Genomic DNA, 20,016 nt, shown 5'->3' on the forward strand with positions numbered 1-20,016 from the left:
ATTTATTGCGGATACCTAATCAACATAAACATATTTAGTTGAGAGTATTTTTCTTTTAAAAAAATGAAACTTTAGGGGGTTTAATAGCAATGTACCCCTGCCAATTGTAGGCCCTGGTTAACATTTGACCTAGTGTTGGTATTGTTTAGGTAACTGCTAAGGGCACCCAGCAAAAAGGTATATCCAACATAACATGTGAAATTCTGATTTTATCCTTTTGTAAGTTCAATATGGATTAACAATCGGTAGACCCATAGGATTTTTTAATTTTTTTTTCAAAAATATAATTTACAAATTAATTTAAAATTAATGATTCAAACCTATGACTTTCGCATTATTAACACAACGCTGAAACCAACTAAGCTAGTAGATCAACTATGTTATAAAATAATTAATGTCGTTATATATAACACTAAAATTTCTAATGTATATTTAATGCACATGTAAATTTACATAATAAATTTTTATCTAATAATTAATTTGTTTACATATAAAAATTGTAAATAAAAATCATAAGTTTAATAAAAATTTATATATGTAAAAAAATACCAAATTTATTTAATTATCAATTGTTTTAATAAACATCTAAATACATCATTCAATTAAATACCATTTTTTTTAATTTTCAATCATTGTAATAAACATCCAAATACATCATTCAATTAAATATCAAATTTGTTTAACTATTAATTACTATAATAAACATTTAAATACAACATTTAGTTAAATATCAAATTTGTTTAATTATCAATTTTTTTAAAATAAATTAAATATATAAAAAAATTATAATTTAAAAAAAAATTCAAAACATACAGATTGTCAATTCATATATTTTGAATTTTTCAATATGCACTTCTTCTTCTCTGACCATGAAAAACCACCGAACTTAATTGTATATCTATAAATAACACACATACACTACTAGCGACAATAAACACTCACAAAATGACGCTAACGGAACAAGTTACATTAAGGGAGTGCGGTTTTACAAAAAGAAAGACGCTGCAAAAATGAAAAAGCTAATATGTTATTTATAACCAAAAATACCATAAGGACATTTTCAGTATTTTGGAAAACTATTGGATGTACCAACAAAAATGTTGAATGCCCCAAGTAATTCCTTATTGTTTATCATAAAAATTGGATGAATTAATTTCCACGGATGGGTTTGGTGATGGGGGAGTTGATATTGGTCCCTCCATAATTACTATTAGCCCCTACTAGATACACAAAAAGACCAAAATATCCTTTCCTCCAATTATTGGCACCCATCCTTTCCCACTGACCTTTATGCCTTCCTTTCTTTCCTCTTTTCCTTTATTCCTTCTTGTCTCATGAAGCTCTTTCATTTGCAAGGTATTTATTTTTTCGGGTTTGATATTCCAACATGATTGTGATTCTGTTGTGCAATTTGTACAATGAAATCAAGATTTCCTTACAATACGGGAGCAAGAAAAAAAATAAAACAATCACAATATTGTTACATGAGTTTTTTCACACCCCCATTACATAATGGAATCGTTGTGTAATATTTTTCACAACCCCAATTACCCAAGAAAAGTATGATTCTGTTGTGTATTATATAACAGAATCACACTTCTATTGCATAACATTTTTCGCTCCCCACTAGTGCAAGTATGTTTCTGCTATACAAAGTAGGAAAGGGTAGTTTTGGAAATTTAAAATGTTGGTAAGGACCAATAGCAAAGCTAGTGAGACCAATAGCAACTCCCTAAGTGATGTAAGAGAACTGGGCCGAATAACCTTGGCACAATCGGCCTATGTAGCGATGGGTGGACCAAAGGTTACATGACCATAGTAGCTTAAGGAGAAATAAAAATTATAAATTAATAATATCTTAATGTCATTATTCTCATTACTCATATCAATTATTCTCAGCATCAAATAGTCAAAGATGTCAAATTTTTAACTAAATACGCACCCCAAAAAAGAATAGCATTGCACTTGTATTGGCAATGGATTTTTACTAGTGTGTTTAATATTTGCTTGAAAAAAGCTAGTATGTATCAAAAAATCATTTCTATCTTGTATTGATAAGCCTTGGACTATTGCTGGGTGTATCCATTTATGGGTTAGAAGGTGATGGAGATTAGCCTTCTTTTGATGTTTTTTTTTTATTGACAATAATGTATTTTCCTTCTTGCCTTTCTTCATTTTTCTAAAATATTTTTTATTTGGAAAAAAATTACATATATTTATTTAGGTATTTTTTATATTATTTTCTAATTAGAATTGAAATTTCACTTCAATAACTTACTTGAGTTAAATGTTAACATAAATTATGAGATAAAAGTCTAATTTTGATTGAAGAACAACAAAATAAATATTTAAGGAACTGAATCTAAGTTTTATCCTTTTTAGTTTATGGAGAAGTTTTAGATGCTTTTAAAATGATACATGCATTACTTCATACTAATAACTATTAACTAAACGATTTTGTGGTCTACTATAGTTATAACTTATATAAGTCACAAAGGAAATATGGCTAAATATTTAAATGATATTTTCCTATTTATGTTAAAGGACTGCATAAATTTCTATACTTAGCAATTTATATAAATAATTTCTTTTTTCAATCATATGTTTCTTGCACATAATTTTTTTCACACAACAACTCATTTCACGCTCGTTGCAATCATCCACTAACGTAAATGGTGCGCTATTTCCTATGAGAGTTACACGTTATATGCAACTAACATCTTGCCCCTTTACTTTCTTAATTAAAAAAGTTATCTTTATATATTAACACCTTTAATCATCATAACTGATATACATAAAAGAATTTTTTTTCATCTCATCAGAATTCTCTGTTACCAAAAGCATTCGATCTTTTGTCCAGCTTAAACTTTTTTTCTGAGCTATTTTGTCATGTATGCTCCATATGGTTGTTTCGCTCCATACTAAATGTCACAGTTAGCAACAATTATGCAACCTGTGCAGAAAAATATTGCATATAGCGATAAAACCCATTCGCATAACTTGCCAAGGAGGAACCTTCCTACTCTGCACACGCCACACAAGCGTGACAATCACCATTGACTGTCACATGCATGAGACAAAAATTGGTATAAACAGTACTATGTAACGTGTTCTTAAACTAATATAACTATAAAGGTAAGTTAAGTTAAGCATGAATTTCGCACATTAGCATGTGCGGCAGCTATATGCTGTCTGCTGCCAAGTGAGAGATATCTCATTAATTTAATTCCAATGCATGACAAACAAGTAATGTAAGTTACACATTAGTCTACCTCTAAGAAGTGTGAGAACCAAATCTTTGCAATTAAAAGTTAAAGTTTTTTTTTTTTTTATGACAAGTAAGCTTTCTTAGTAGTTGGAAATTGAGAAACTAATTCCTTAAAAAAAAAGTAAAATATCATTTGAGAGAAATTTTTTTCTCTCCACGTGAGTTATTCTATTTATAAGTGAAATTAAATCTCTACATATACTTAAAGTACTCAAATTGCTTGCAATTGTCACTGGGTCACATCTATCTGTATATTAAAAATTAAAAATGCTTTTATATATTTTATGATCTTCATTAATTTCCCCGTTCTATAAGGCTATTAATTATGCTTGTCTTGCCAGAAACTATAAGAACTGTAAGTACACGTTGTCTGGAGTAAATGTGCAGTGCAAATTAGTATTAAACTCCAAAGAAATTTACTCATGTTCCACATTTTTTGTTGCATGCTGATAAGAAAAGGAAAAGGGTTCGAGACTTCGTTTATATGTATAAATGTATCACATCACAATCATATGATAAATGTTGGCGGCAACACGGGTTCCTCGAAGTATCGTTTGGTCCGTTACCACCAAGACATACACATCATTGTTTGTTTCAAAACTCATGTGTCCAAGTCCAAGTTCTCAACTTCTCATAATCTGATCCATTCAAGTGGTCAAATTTTGGATTTGCCCATTCTGTTTTTAATGCACGAACTTCCCTCGCTAGTCGCCAGTCACTATTCACTGTGGTACAGTTCCAGTGTCATTTTAACTTTTAAGGATGCTACATTTATTTCAATGATACAAGATACTTGCTTCTTAGTTTTTTGATAGTGTGATTATCCGTTTGACAAGCTTCAAACTGCAATATTCCAAACATATTTGTGAATATACGAAGAAATTACAATAAAAAACTTTCATCCTGGCGTGCATATAGCGGATGCTAAACAAAATACTCCATATAGTTTATTAATATTTTATTATATTTGAAAATCATTATATACTGTATAATAGATATCATTAACATAATGCATCTGTGATTTCACACGGCTTAATTTTCAGATACAATTATTGAAAAATAAATAACTATTTTTGAAAGTAATTTGTTATGAAATATAATATATATGTGAACAAAACGATTTTGTTAGTTTTCCTAAGCCTCAAGCTACCTTATTTGTAATAGTGAATAATTGTACTCTAGTTTTTGACATAAGAGGCAAAAGGAATAGAGAAAATGAAAAAAAATAAAATAAAGGAAAAGAATGAAAAAATGTAATAAATAGCGTGATATATGATAAAAAAGCTAATAATGATAGAAAAATATTTATTTTATTGTAAGGCAAAAGGTCTCAAAAGTAGAGTGGGACTCGTAATCATTAGTGGCTAACAAAATCTGGACAGAGTTGGTAACGTCACCAACGTCGTAAGCCTATTGAATTGATAGGGTTAATCTAAACCTGTTTTGGCATATATGAACGTTGTCCTCGCAGCCTCTCCTACTCTACCACACACACGAGGTTATAGCCTATTAAACTAATTCAACTAACTAACGTATTGTTAAAACTTTTTACTAAATGATTTTCAATTTCCATAAAATAGAAATTGGGTTTAGTTTTTTTTTTTTTTTCCTTACAAAAGAAATTGGATTCTAGTTAACAAATGCATGCATGTATATGTTAAATGTAACGTTTTTTATCGGGAACTCTTCAGAAGTTTTCATATTAAAACATTTCACATGACAATATTTTATTCAATATTTTTGTTCGTGAGAATTCTCTATCAGTTAGATTTTTCTGTAGATATTCTTTTTTGAGACCTTGATAATCATCTTTAACATTGCTTGCTCTTAAGATTATTGATTATTTCCATAAACTAATACAAAATTTTTTGGCGTACTTTTGTCCTCATTTACATATTTTTTGAAAAACTTCTCAAAAAGTTTCTTATCTCATAACTATTTCAAGTCAAGTACGTTTAACTGTGAAGTTCTTAAGTGATAGATTACCAAAATGTAAATACATTTTGTTGGTATAGGTAATATTAATTAATTTTTTTAAGTTATCATACCTGCATAACCTCTTGATTCCTTTCATGCCGGTGTGATTCGTTGAAGTGTTACATTTCGTTTGGTTCGTCCTTAAACCACACTATATTAGAAGAGAGGTTTGCTTTGATACTATTTTGTCTTCACTCACATGTTTTCTATAAAACTTCTTAGAAGGTCATCCATCCCATAACTACCTCAATTCAAGCACGTTTAACTGTGAAGTTCTTAAGTGATACATCTTTTTAGTATAAATAATGTCAATTAATTTTTTTAAGTCATCCTTAACTTTACGTCCCATATGTCTAGTTTTTGGATTTCTCTTATTCCAGTCTGATTCGTTCGAGGTATTACATTGAGAATTTTATTATATGCATTAGTACTCTATGGATTTTTTTTTATTTTTATCTTAATCTTGTAATTTAATTTGATTTTTAAAATTAAAAAATTCCTTCTTTAATTATCTCTCTATCCTCCCCTACTTTTTTAAAAAACTTATGTCATTTGTCATCATTATTGTTGTCACCTCCCTCATCATTATTATCACATGGGTGGCATTGATAGTGGAGGCGGTTACAATAAGGACAACAAGCGATCATGCTAATGATAATGTTGTCAATGATAAATTATAACAATAATGGTGGTGAAGGCGACATAATGAGAATACAGGAGTCAACGACAAAAACAAATATATGATGATGACAATAGTAGTGGTAATATTTGACATTGGTAATAATGATAATGGTGATATAGATGATGGAAGTGATGACTAGAACAATCGAGGTAACAAGGATGACAATGAATGTAACGACAATTAATAATGGAAAATAAGGATGAATTTTAAAAAAATTAAAAGATAATAAATAGAGATAATTAAGGGACAAAAGTTAATGATAGAGATAATTTGCTTTTAACAAAAAATAAAAATATCAATTTAGTTTTTAAGATTAAGGGGAAAATAATAAAATTCCTTAACGGTTGTATGTAGTAAAATTCATAATAGTGCATGCATGAACATGTTAGCTAAACCCATAAATATTTAATTAAAATGTATTAACAGTTTAAAAATGAAATGGCATAATTTTTTTTTTAATTTTGGTAATAATTACATTACAAATTATATTTTAAATAAATTCTAATTAATTCTCAATAAATTTTTTTAGCAAAGACAATGTATAAAAGTCATAGTCATAAAATAATATTTTTAAAGACTTTATATAAACCAAAAATATTTTTGAGTTATTACAATTTAAAAAAATGTTTACTATTTTAAATGTTATAATTTTTAGTTTTATAATCTATTTATATCTGCTTATTAAATAATAAAAATCATTTTTATATTTAAAAACTTTCAAAACCTCAAACAAAAAAATTAAAAAATATATTATTTTAGATATTCATGTAAAATTAAATTAAAAAATATAACTCGATCACTAGAAGATTGTGTAATGCGTTTGGCTTAACTCATCAAACTCAAACATCCTTACTTTCTCATTCATTTAATTTTTTTAGTTATTTATTTTTTAAAAAAATTATATACAATCATGTGCAGTTGTGATTTTTTTGGGTTTCAATATATTTTATTTTTAAAATATTTTAAAAAATAAAAATATACACAGATTTCATAACTCAATTTCAATCTTTTTAATTGCTTGTAGTTTTTGTTAATTATTTTTTTTTAACATATTCACGTAGCTAGTGATGTAGATAGTACTTCATGGTAAGAAAGATATTTGGTTATTCGGAGTAGAGAGTACTAGTATTACATTACAGGTTGCCTTGGAAAAACCTATCACAAAACTAGTTAATGAATTTATATAGGCATTAGGTGTGAATCTTCTCCATGTCCGTGAATATGAACATTAATTCCAGAGTATAATTTCGGCACGCAAGCCATGGACGGTAATTATCATTATCATTTCGCTAATGCAACGGCGAAAATGATGACATCCAAACGTTGTCCGGAATTGATTCTTGGATCGGAAATTTGGTAGAATTTCTTCCCTATGGATAGAGCCAATAATTTCAAGGCCATGCATATAAACCAAAACGAAATGCGTTATGAAGATGACATCCAAATTTGGACGACCCTATATACAAAGCAAGTTGTTGATTTCAAATTATGGAATTGGGCAAGTGGTCCTCATGCCTTAATGTTTACGTAGCTCACACTCCTCAAAAAAATAATTTGCAGACCAAAATTAAACATATAAATAAATGCCCTTCAAACTTTCCAACCATGCATAGTATCCAGACAAAAATGTGGATTAATGCTATCTTTGCCTCAATACCGTCCGTACTCTCAACTCTGTTGGGGGACCAAGAATGCAGATGGCTAATATTTCTGTAAATGTAAATAGTTTCGTTATCATTGATGATTGAATAGCTAAAGGAAGTAGAGAAGTGTGTGCACATAATTTTGGTGCACTATTGATGACTTCAAGATAAGCCAGTGCTCTATCTCCACAACTTTTTGTTTCTTTTCTCCCAAATTAAGGCGAAGCAGGCTACATTTTTATATTTGTAACGCTGGCTGAAGAATTAAACGTAACAACTTTTTGTTTCTTTTCTCCCAAATTAAGGTGAAGCAGACTACATTTTTATATTTGTAAAGCTGGCTGAAGAATTAAACGTAATGTAATACAGTCACTTCACAATATGGGTTAATATTGACTAAGCTGAGGGCAAACTAAAATATACAAATATATAGTCCAACTAAATCATTATCGAGTAATGCATGGTGCATTCTGTTCAAAAGGTCTGACTTATATGAAAATGTTGTAGAGCTAGGTTGTTTATCCTAGCACCGTGTGTTTACACATAGTAAGCATGGATCAAACCCCTTTATTAAAAAATCAATAATAAGCATGACTTGTTGTTTGAAGATTTTGCAATGACCCGGCGTCTTTGATTTATATTTTGAAGAAATATTAGTTGAATGTAACTACTTTTTGATACCTAATTAGTTTATGAGTACGTTAAGAACTTGATTTAATTTCAATCTTATGAAAGTAGTTGGTTAAGATATACTTTCTAATACATCCTTTCAAATACTTACTCTCTAATGGATTAAAATTTATTAATTTGAAGCATATAATTCAAGATCTTGACAAAATTGCTAAAAAACGACAAATAAATCTCTTTATGGATTAAAATAATGTAATACATATGGCACAATTGATCATCTAAGTGAGTTTTTGAAAAAGATAATTATTATTTTAAGTCGATAGCTTAAATATTATTAAAAATCCTAAAGGGTTTCCAAAAGTATATTTTTAGAAAAGAAACTTATGTTATTTTATTCTTAACAAAATCAGAAATATAATGAAAGATATGAGAGGTAACATATAAATTCGACGCTTTTGTTAAATCATAAGTGATAAAATTTGCTTGTCTCTTTACAAATTAAACTCACTATTGAGTTAGAAAAAAAGAAAAGTAACTATACTAATAATATATAACAGTATTATATAATAATAGAAATACATGTTAGTAGAATAAATCACATTATTGTAGCATAAGTTTTTAATGTCTATACTAGCAATTTAATTTTCATTAGAGAAATATTATATTAACAAAGGCTAATCCAATGTTAAAGTACTAGTAATTAGTAAATGACTATTTTTTCTAGTATTGTCAGTCATATAACAACTTCATACTTTATAATTAGAATGTGAAATAAAACTTTTGATTAATAAAGGTGAGATAGTGGTCCAGGTATGAGTGTGCAAGTATTTACAATATATATATATATATATATATATATATATATATATATAATTATATTGGTGTAATTTTATTATATAATATTTTTATAACTTGATATAAAATATAATTTTTATTAATTTAATTATTAAATTATATTTATATATTATTAAGATCGTTTATATTAAAATAAGAAGATGATGATTTATATTTTAATATATTTTAAAATAAATAAGATAATAAATGATTTTAAATTAATATAAAATTTTATATTTGTGATTTATGTAAAAAAAAATTCAATCTAATAGAGTTTTAAGATATATTATTTAATTAAAAGTTATAAAATTATATAATAATTCTGAAAGTTATAAAATAGTATTATGTATATTACGTGTGCATATCATTATACTATCTTTAAATAAGGTTAGAAAAACTATCTTTAAATGGCCTAATTAAATTTATACGTTGATCAACACAAGCTCAAACATTTGAGTAAACTGATTATTATATAATTGCAAATAGTATAGTAAAAATTTAATATAATAATATTATTATATTATTTTTATAGATTAAATATATTTTTAGACTCAGTAAATAAATTTTTTTATCTATCTCTGTAATAAAAATAAATGTTAATTTGCAATATAAATTTATTTTTCAACAATATTTTTATTTATTATTCGATTTAAAATAATCTAACTCCGCTGCCGTATAAAAACAAATACTACTCCGTATGAAATATTGAGCTAGAATTCTTTTGGTGACAATAATGAGCTTGAATTTAGGCAAGTTCCCGTAATTCTCAATTAAATGCGTCACTTTGTTTGGTTAATGAGAGTCCCGTCAAAATTTGATGAGTCAAGAATCACAGAGAGGTAGTATTTTGTCAATAACATCGAGTCCTACTCGGCGGCAACATAAAAAACATTTTACGTCATGTCCATTCAATACATTCACAATTCCCATTATATCATACTGGGGAAAAACAGACACAATTTATGCCCGTATTTTTTTTATATTATATTATTTTTATATTTATCATTCTTTAATTAATGTGTATACTAATTTTAGTTTAATATATTTTTTGAATATATATTGATTTATACAATTTTTTTATTTCTTATATTATCTTTTGTGTATTAGGTCTAGTCCATGGCATTTTAGTAATATTAAAAAAATATTTAAGTTTAATAATTAGTGAAATGAAGAATATTTTTATTTCACATTTTTCATTACAAATTGAAATATTTTATTTTATTATTGAGTTAATGTATGAATAGATATAAAAAAATTATAAATATCAAGTAAATTATTCTTCTCGTTCCTTACTTTATTTTTTATGTTTAATTTGATCATCTATTTTTAACAGGTTTAACTAGTTCTCTTATTTTTTAAGATAAACTAAATTTGATTTTTGTCATGTACAATGAATTCAATTTGATATCATTTCTTACTCGAGATTTCACTTGTTCTGCCATGTGCTTCTCGCCATTCAAATTGGAATGCTCTTTTATAGATCATGGTTATTGGATTTCACTCCTCCAAAACCTGCTTTTGAGGCGGTGTTATTGTTAGCGCAAGTGACAATGGGCGAATGAGATTAGTGAAAGTGGTGTTGTTGTCCATGCGAATAAGGAACAACGATAGAGAGAGAATTGAAGATGAATTTTAAGAAGGAGAAAGAGATAGTTTAGAAGGTCCAATCAATTGAAAAGAATATATGTAAATGTGATTATATTATTTGGAAGTTGTAACTAAATGTTAACCCACAAGTGCAAAGCTGAGTTGAAGTTGTGTACATGAATAATTGAAGGAGAGGATAATGGGTCAGTAGGTTACAAAATCATAATCTTGGGTAATGGATGAGGAAGTTACAAGATCAAAATTGTGGATAGTTGCACTATCTGTGGAATAGAAACAAAAGAGAATTAATTAATATACATATAATATTTAATATTATCAAGGATAAAAATGGTCTTAAAAAAATAAAGACATATATTTATATTTATTATATGACTAATATAAATATAATTTTTCTCAACATTTACACATGCCACTATTCATCAAATTATTTATTGGACTACAGAACACAAGAAATAAAAATATACTATATCTATATTTTCTCCCCCTTTCGTGCCCCCCCCAACACTATCAAATCATACAACATCATTATGCATGTCATGCATACATAACCCATCCAGCTCCTATAGTATGACCCAACAAACCCATTACGGCATTACCTCACCCACCGTTAGTGAATTATACTCTCTCCCCTTCTTTTTTTTATATATAACCCTTTCCCTTGCTTGTCTTTCCACTCTTCAAATTAAACCAGCAAAATCTTATCTTAGCTACCCCATCACAACAACCACGATACTATTTCTCATACTCTATTAGGCAAAAACACCACCAAATGGGAGAGGTTAGTTTTAGTTTCATCATCATGTATATTCTTCATTCATTCATTCCTTTTTCAGTAGTATATTCAGATTCTTGCAATTCCCTTTAACACTTATCATCACGCGTTTCTAATTAAAACTCGTGTCGTTTATGGCAGGAAAAGGAGCAGCCTAAGAATGACACCGAGAAAAAGCCCGAGGAGGTAGCCCCCAAGAAAGACGACGGACCCATCCCTGTCGTTTACAAACTCGACTTGCATTGCGAGGGATGCGTCAAGAAGATCAAACGCACCTGTCGCCACTTCGAAGGTAAATTTAAATCAAATCATAATAATTAATCACTCAAATTGCAGTAATTTTTAGTTCATGAGATTCCAAATTTGAGAAAATGGCGAAAACATGATGATGCAGGTGTGGAAACCGTTAAGGCGGATCTATCGTCGAACAAGGTGACCGTTACCGGTAAAATGGACGCCGAGAAGCTGCGAGATAAGATTGCCGAGAGAACAAAGAAGAAGGTTGATATCATATCAGCTCCGCCGAAAAAAGAAGCCGCCGTTGCGGAAAAACCGCCGGAGAAGAAGGCAGAAGACAAGAAGCCTGAGGAGAAAAAACCAGAAGAAAAACCTAAAGAGGTAATTAATCTTAATTTTCTCCTAATTAACCGAATTTATAAAGAGTAATTTCAGTAACTGACTTTATATTAATTAATTATTGGTTTTATACAGAGTACGGTGGTTTTGAAGATCAAACTACACTGTGACGGTTGCATTGCGAAAATTCGAAGAATCATTCTTAGGTTCAAAGGTGAGAGAGTTGACCTAATTCATTTTTAATTAAACATTTGATTATTTTAATATAAGTAATTAATTAATTAAACATTTGATGAGGGTGATGGTGGTGGTTGTGTGCAGGTGTTCAATTGGTGAGCCTCGACGGAAGCAAGGACTTGGTGACGGTGAAGGGAACGATGGACGTGAAGGAGATGTTGCCGTACCTGAACGAGAAGCTGAAGCGAAACGTGGAAGTGGTGCCTCCTCCGAAGAAAGACGACGATAAGAAAGAGAAAGAAGGAGGCGGCGGCGGCGGCGGCGGCGGCGAGAAGAAAGAAGGCGGTGGTGAGAAGAAAGAGAAAGAAGGCGACGGCGAGAAGAAAGAGAAAGACGGTGCGGCGGCAGCGGCTGCGGAGGTTATTAACAAAATGGAGTATATGCACCGGATGGCACCTCCTTCGTTCTGGTACGACGGAGGACACTTTCCCGGTCAAACAAGTTACGCTATGGAGGTTCATCCAGGGTATGGTGCTAGTGCTAATAATCATTACGTGGAGCCAGGGTACGTGAACCAGGGTTATCCTCTGCAGCCACCTCTACCGTACTACATGCACCCGCACGCTCCTCCTCCGCAGATGTTCAGCGATGAAAACCCCAATGCATGTTCAATCATGTGATGATCGGTGATTAATTTTCGGTGTACACTTACACACGTACGGGATACGGATACGGAATACGCATGGTGTAATTTGTAAATAAAAAAAAATTGACGTGCGTGTAAAAATTGAGGGGTGGATAATATTCCGTGTTATTAAAATTTAATTAATATAGAGAGTTTTTATAATATGGTAGAATTTTGATATAATAATATATCATATGTGTAGGTTGTTGTTTTAGAGAATAGAGATAGAGAATGGCCGGCTGGCTGGAGAATCCTGTCCAGAACTCACATCACATGAGCTGTTCTTTGTTTTGTTTATTTTTCAGAATAAATGGTTTACTATTATTTCAATGAAATTTGTTGATCTTATTAAAAAATGTTTCGGGGACTGGTTCTGAATTGGCGAAGCAGTACCAGTACGTGTGAAAAGTGATTGGTTTGGTTACTTATTTGTCTTATTTGAGATTTCTTTTTCTTCTTTCTGTTTTTGCTTTTGGGTGCATATGGAAGGGAATTTTCATATGTGGATTGTAAACCTACCAATTCTGTTACTGTTTTTCTTTTTCTTTTTTCAAATATAATTACGCGTTGAAAATCACATGCTTTTGGATTTGGTGGGGAGCGTTGACAACGTCTTTCCAACAGAAAAATATTCGACTTTTTAATAGATGGAAATTCAATTTAGATCGCTGATATATATATGGTTGCTGCAGTTCAAAGTAAAGTGAATTAACCAGAAGAAATTTACATCCGAAGTACATAGACATTACGAGTTTATGACCTTACATAAATAGCAGTACACATTTCAAAGACTCCAAGCAACCAATGGCCATTGAAGTGACTTTGATGGGAAGGTAGGGGGGCCATTTCCTAATCTGATTAGAAATGGAAGAATTTTTCGCTTGCGCTAATCATGCATCCATAGTCCAAACATATAAATCAATATTTTTTTGAGAAAGTATTATGATAAGATTTTGAATGATTTAGTTGCACTAAGTCCCACACTATATAATGCCAATATAAAGCCTCCCCTTATCTTTCTTTCAAATTTGTAGTTTCTTTTTCTAAAGCCATCCTTTTAATTTTATCATTTTTTTTCTTTTAGTCAATACATATGCACTTGGTTTTTAACCACGTATTTTTAACCTATTTATATTAAGAACAAATTGAAGAACAATAAAAGAGAGCATGAAGATCCGATTTTGTTTTCTTTACAGGAAGCAACCAAATGGTTTATATTAGCTGGTGATAAGGTGATTCAAGCCCTTGTAAATTGTAAACATATTGTTATTTAATTATATTCTACACTATAACAAAATTATATGACTAAGAATGAAGATGAATTAGTATGAAATTATTTTAACTTGGACAATCATTTCATGTTTAAGTCTGCTGGTTAGATATTAAATATTTAGATGGCTTAAATATATTTTTGGTAATATTTGTTTTTTGTGTTTGATCCCAAATAAATTTTTCATTCGGATTGGGTTCCTAATATTTAAAATTTGTTGTCTCAAGTCCTTGTCGTTAGTCTGAAATTGTTATTTACCTACGGAGCCATTAACTGGACATGTAAGATTGTAATGTGTGGTGTCACATCAAAATAAGTGCACACGTAAGCTGACGACGTGTTTGTTGATGTGTGACATTATATTTTAATTAATTATAATTTTATTAAAACGTAACAAAAAAATATTTAGGGTTTTGGGTAGTGCCCAAATGTTGTTGTTTGTTGTGTCTTCTTCTCTCATTGGGTTTCAATTGCAATAGAGAAGATGAGTATGACAGTTTGAGATTCACACTACTACACCTTCGTATAGTTTTGAATTGTTTCGTTTAGGGCTTTGCACGGTCTAGAGAAGAGAATGACATCCATGTGAGCTTTTTGTTCGTCATTTAGGCCCGATTGTGTTTGTTGTTTGTGAAACAAGCCGACAATTTAACTAATATCTAGAACCAAGAAGCATCCTGGCAAGATGACGATATGCTGAGTGGAATGTAAGAAAAGTTTACTTTTAACATATTTGATTTTTGGTGTGTTTTTGTAGTTTATTTCTATTGATTTTTGGTATGTGTTTCAACTTCTTCTTCGTCATTTGTGTTTTGTCTTTGTTGTATAATGTGCAGGAAGATAGGAGGTGCAAATTTTGGATCTGGGATGACAATTTGGCAAAACAGTTAAACCAAAGTTGTACAAGTTCTTTGGAGGTTAATTCTTCTCTATCACAAGTGGAGGAGTTAAAGGAGAAGCTTATAGGAGAAACTTGTCTCTCATGAGGATAGAATTCGTGTGTATGATGAACAAATACAAGAATTGAAGAAGATGGTTGCAAAAGAAGAGGCTCATTGTCGAGGATATGCCACTAGAGTTGAAGAGCTACAGAAAAAATTAGCAAAACAATAAATGAAGACAAACATTCAGAGAAAAAATGTGAAGGTTCTAGGGTGCATTGTGGTCTTCCTTTGGAGTTTGTTATGTGTTGTCAGAGTTGCATTTGCAATTAAGTAGGTCATGTAATCTATTGTTGTTTTGTTTTTTGAGATGTAGTGATTGAAATTGTGTAGTGATCAAGTTTAAGGTTATGGATTTTGTGTTTAGTTATTGTAAAGACAAGTTTGTATGAACACATGATTAGTAATGACTTTTTTGTGGAACTAATTATCCATGTTTGAGGTTTATGTATTCTGCAATTATATTGATGAGTTGTGTTTTGGGTCCCTATCAAATTCCAAAACACTTGATGAAGTTAATAACAGATTGCCAATACATATTAAGGCAACTTAAATTTGCATTATCGAGGAAACAAATTATATAGACTCATGTGCTATAAGTACTCATTGCAAATACCACAAATGTACACTATGGTATGACTCTTAACAAAAGTTTTAAATAATTGTAGCATCATTTAAGAAAAGAACCCTTTGCTCTTCAAATTCATTACAACATCCTTAATAATCTTATCCATTGGTATGAATTGCAAACTCAATTCCTACAATATTTTGTTTGCGTCATCCTTTGTTCTTAATAATCCTGGTTGGACCTATAAGAAGTATTCAGTTTCAAGTGCTACTCTAAAAGAACTAATTTCAGTCTAATAAAAATGACATTAATATCACTAGCATTAAAGAGTATTGAACAACATGATATCTGACAAGCAACAAATCCTACAATATTAAAACATAGTGCAAGTTTGGCTACTGATAAAATCATGTGGTACACAGCAAAAACCCAACCAAAAAGCCAACCAAAATGGCATCATTACAAACCGAAATGACATCATTACACGAATAAATTTAAGTTCAAGTGACATAGGAAAAACCAACAAACAAAAAATTACGTCTTCTTCAATGTTGATTTCAAAATATCATCTTCACTTTTGGATCATTACTTCTTCCTATATGTTCCTTGTTGCCTGACAAAAAGATTACTGCCTTTAGATGATTGTTTTGTTTTTTTTTCAGTTTTTGAACCAGAGTGTTTTTGAGGTTCTTGTTTCCTTTTATTCAGATGACCACCTTTTGGTGCCATTCCCTAAACCATTAATAATTGACATTTTCAGTAACTAATGTAAACAAGTTACTTACCTCAGGATGTTGCGCCTTAATAGCAGGTCAATTCTCAACTTGTTGTAACTGTATAACAACTACTATGTTGTCATTCACAACAATTGTGCTTTCAACAATAGTGTCATGTTCTGCATTGCCTTCATTCACTAGTTGAATAGCAGTGCCTTCATTCTCTGGATCCTAAACCACTAGAGGAGGCAAATTGCATTTCCTCTGATTGTGGCCAGGTTTCCCACACCTTTTACATTGGTACTTAGTTGTTTTTTTCCCTTCAATTTAGTGGGATTGAGATCCTCATCAGGCTCCCTTTTTCTTAGCTTTTTAGGTCTACTTGAACCCCTCTTATACTCAGGTGGCAAGATAGAACTACGATTTTTAGCATTTTTCCACAATCTTTGATCATTCATAGCAAACACTTCATGCGAACCACAACTTAAAGTCACATGTGCAATTCATGTCGTCCTTCAGAATGCCAACCAATTTGAAGAAGGATCACTTGTCCTTATCTATGTCAAACAACAGTGTTTTGTCTATCAAACCATAAAAAAAATTAACTCAAAAAAAAATTTATTTTAATCAATGACACAACCACCACATGCACCCCACCACATAGTGACAAAAAAATGAACAAAAAGACAGAATAAACAATATAAATGCAATAAACAACACTTAATGATGTAACTTTCTTGACCACGATCTTCACTTTTGGGACCAGAAGCTTTAACACCGTAATCTTCCTCCAATTGCACCAAATCCTAACCCTGAAACGCGTGGACCACAACGACGAAGATGAAGATGAAGACCCATGCGTTGTCTAAACAAACCCTCCATGATAGCAAAAAATAGACCAAATTGTTAACCTTAATCGTCCTCTGTGAAGAACTTTGACAGAAACCTAACAAGCAACAAAGAAACGCATTTGTCTTCTGAAGCAATGTTATTACATCCTTTCTATATGATACAACCGACGTTGTTTTTTTAACCTATAATGCCTTCATTCAAATGATGTCATTTTTTTGTTTTTTTTTAAATAATTAATCCTATGTGTAAAATCATTGACACCAAAGGTTACATGTGACAACATACGCGTAATCTTACTTGTCCAATTAATGGTCACATAGGCAAATAACGATTTCGGACTAACAACATGAACCTAAGACAATTTTTCAAATATTAAGAATTTGATCCGAAAGAAAAATTTATTAGGGATCAAATAAAAAAAATAGTTATCAGAGATAAAAACATATTTAAATCTATTTAAAAAAATTGTTATTCATATTATTTGACATGATTGTAGTTATTTCAGTCTTTATCAAAAAGATATAAAGACTGTCAAATTACCTTTAAAATGTAAGTTAAAATTGTTGGGTACAACACGTACAGTCGAAAACTTATTTGGTATACAATTCAACTTCATGAATAATTTCTCTGCCAAAAAAGCTAAAAACCTTCATAAATCATTTGTGGTCCTTGTGAATAATTGAGCACACTTGCTTAGACAGTGCTGTCTCTTCTATCATCTTTCTTCTTCATCATTAACCACTCCTATTACTTCAAGGCGTGTGAGAGGTCCACACTTTTTTCGTTTCTTTCGTGTCATATATTTCAACGATACAACGCCTTCTTGAAGAAGGACTTGTTAAAGCATTAATTAAGTTGATAAATCGCGCGCAGCCACACATATTTAACAAGTGGATGTATAGAAATTGTTATAGTTTTAATTTATATATGATCTTTCAATCCATTAACATTTGACAGGTACCGCCTACTACTAAAATACGTATGGAGTATTATTTCGTCACGAGTGTGATGTTTTGATATTTTCTATCAAGTGAAGAAAAGAGTATTAATTAAAAATTATTTAGTATTTTAAATTTAGTTTTCAATTACTAATGAAGTATCACTTGTTTTTTTATTACCGTGGCGTAATAAATGGTTTTGCTATGAATTTTGTTTAGTTTTGTTTCCTTTGTCAAAAGAGAATAATTCATACTTGCAACACATGCATTCTTTAATTAATAATAAAAAAATTTGTTAAAAAGCTAATATATCTCTACTTTTGATGTGTTTACAAATCATTGATTTTAAAAAAATACTTTTAGGCAATTATAGTAAAAGTTAATCTGCTTTAATAATTTAACAGTACTACATGATTAACCAAAAGTATAATAAAAGGTTATATATATAACTAATTATATTCGTATAGATGTCACTCTTTCTGTAATTGTTAAACGTAACACATATGTATATACACTATTCTTTTCAAATTTGGGTTAGGATATGATTCTTCAGTCACCGCCCTCCCCTAGAAGAAAAAAAGAATATGGAAGAAAATTATTCTTGGAAAAATATTCAATTGGATGAATTACTTCCTCGTGTTATAATTAGTAGAAAGACATGCAAAACAGGTAAATAAAGCAAGACAGTAAATGACAACGACAAAAGGCAACACATGTACAAGGGTATCAAAATAATTAATGAGACTTTGCCTATTGTCATCTTATAAATTTTTGGGTCGGATGGTGGTAAAATTCTTTTTTTTTTTCATCGAAAATCAATAAAATATTATCATATAATATACAACCCACAATCCATATATATAATAGCCACATATATATAGTTTAAGAATTCCATCCCTAACATACCCGAATAGAAAATGAAGGGGGAGGGGGATATATTATTATCTTGTCACAGCATTGAGCTTGTAACTTGTATAGCTATTCGTCATATACGGCGCATGCAGTTGATCAAGCGTGCAAAGATTCATTAGCATGCAATATGCATGTCTACACGATTATTTTCTTAATTATTTTTAATTATAGGTTATTAGTTAACTGAGGATTGAGAGGGAAATCAAGTTTGTGTTCTCGGTTAAGCGTTGACTATTTGAGTGTGCAGTTAGGTTTGTGTAATGACCCTAGACGTACACAAAATAAGAACATAGAGATAAGCGTGAACGTATATGTTTATGATATAGTTGAACTATATACATGGGAATAGGCTAGACCGGCCTACGGGTCTACGATCTAGCCTACATAAAGTCTAGCCTAAATTGACATATTTAATTAAAAGGTTAGACTCATGTTTTTTTAAAAGCCTATTAAATTAAATAGACCAGACTTAGGCTTATTAAAAAGCCTTATAAAACCTGATAGGCCGGTCTATATTATTTTTTGGATACTAATATATAATATTATTTTTTGGATACAATTAATTTTTTTTAAAACTATCAGACTTTGATTACAGATTAGTGCTCCATAACTTCTATTTCTATAACCAAAGAAGACTTTAATTATAATTTAGGTGTGAGTCATGTGCCCTTTTATATTTCTCATTATTTTGATTGACTTTCCTTTTTCTTTAACTTTCCTATTATATTCTTACTCCATAAAATATTAAATATTTATTGTGAAGAATATTTTTAAAAAGGTTATTAGGTGAGACCAGACTTTTAAAAAGATCAGGCCGAGTCAAAATAAAAGTCTTTGATAAACTATAGACCAGACTCAGACCTCAAAGATTCATCGTAGGCTAGGCTCAGGTCGCCTAACCTGACCTATTCTCACCCTAATATAGATGTATTGCATCAGTCCAAATGGGAAGAATATTAATTTGCCG

The 20,016-nt window shown here is 30.2% G+C and overlaps 1 protein-coding gene across 1 annotated transcript; it reads left to right on the plus strand.

Annotated features, from left to right (window-relative positions):
• The first annotated feature begins 11,265 nt into the window (after positions 1–11,265).
• LOC114382363 (heavy metal-associated isoprenylated plant protein 5-like) lies at positions 11,266–13,208 on the plus strand. The gene is made up of 5 exons (XM_028341735.1): positions 11,266–11,420; positions 11,556–11,706; positions 11,809–12,032; positions 12,126–12,204; positions 12,312–13,208. The coding sequence occupies exons 1-5, from the start codon at positions 11,412–11,414 to the stop codon at positions 12,845–12,847; spliced, it is 999 nt and encodes a 332-aa protein (XP_028197536.1). The 5' UTR covers positions 11,266–11,411; the 3' UTR covers positions 12,848–13,208.
• Positions 13,209–20,016: the final 6,808 nt, after the last annotated feature.

Source organism: Glycine soja, chromosome 13 (assembly GCF_004193775.1).
Source record: "Glycine soja cultivar W05 chromosome 13, ASM419377v2, whole genome shotgun sequence".
Classification (NCBI taxonomy): Eukaryota; Viridiplantae; Streptophyta; class Magnoliopsida; order Fabales; family Fabaceae; genus Glycine; species Glycine soja.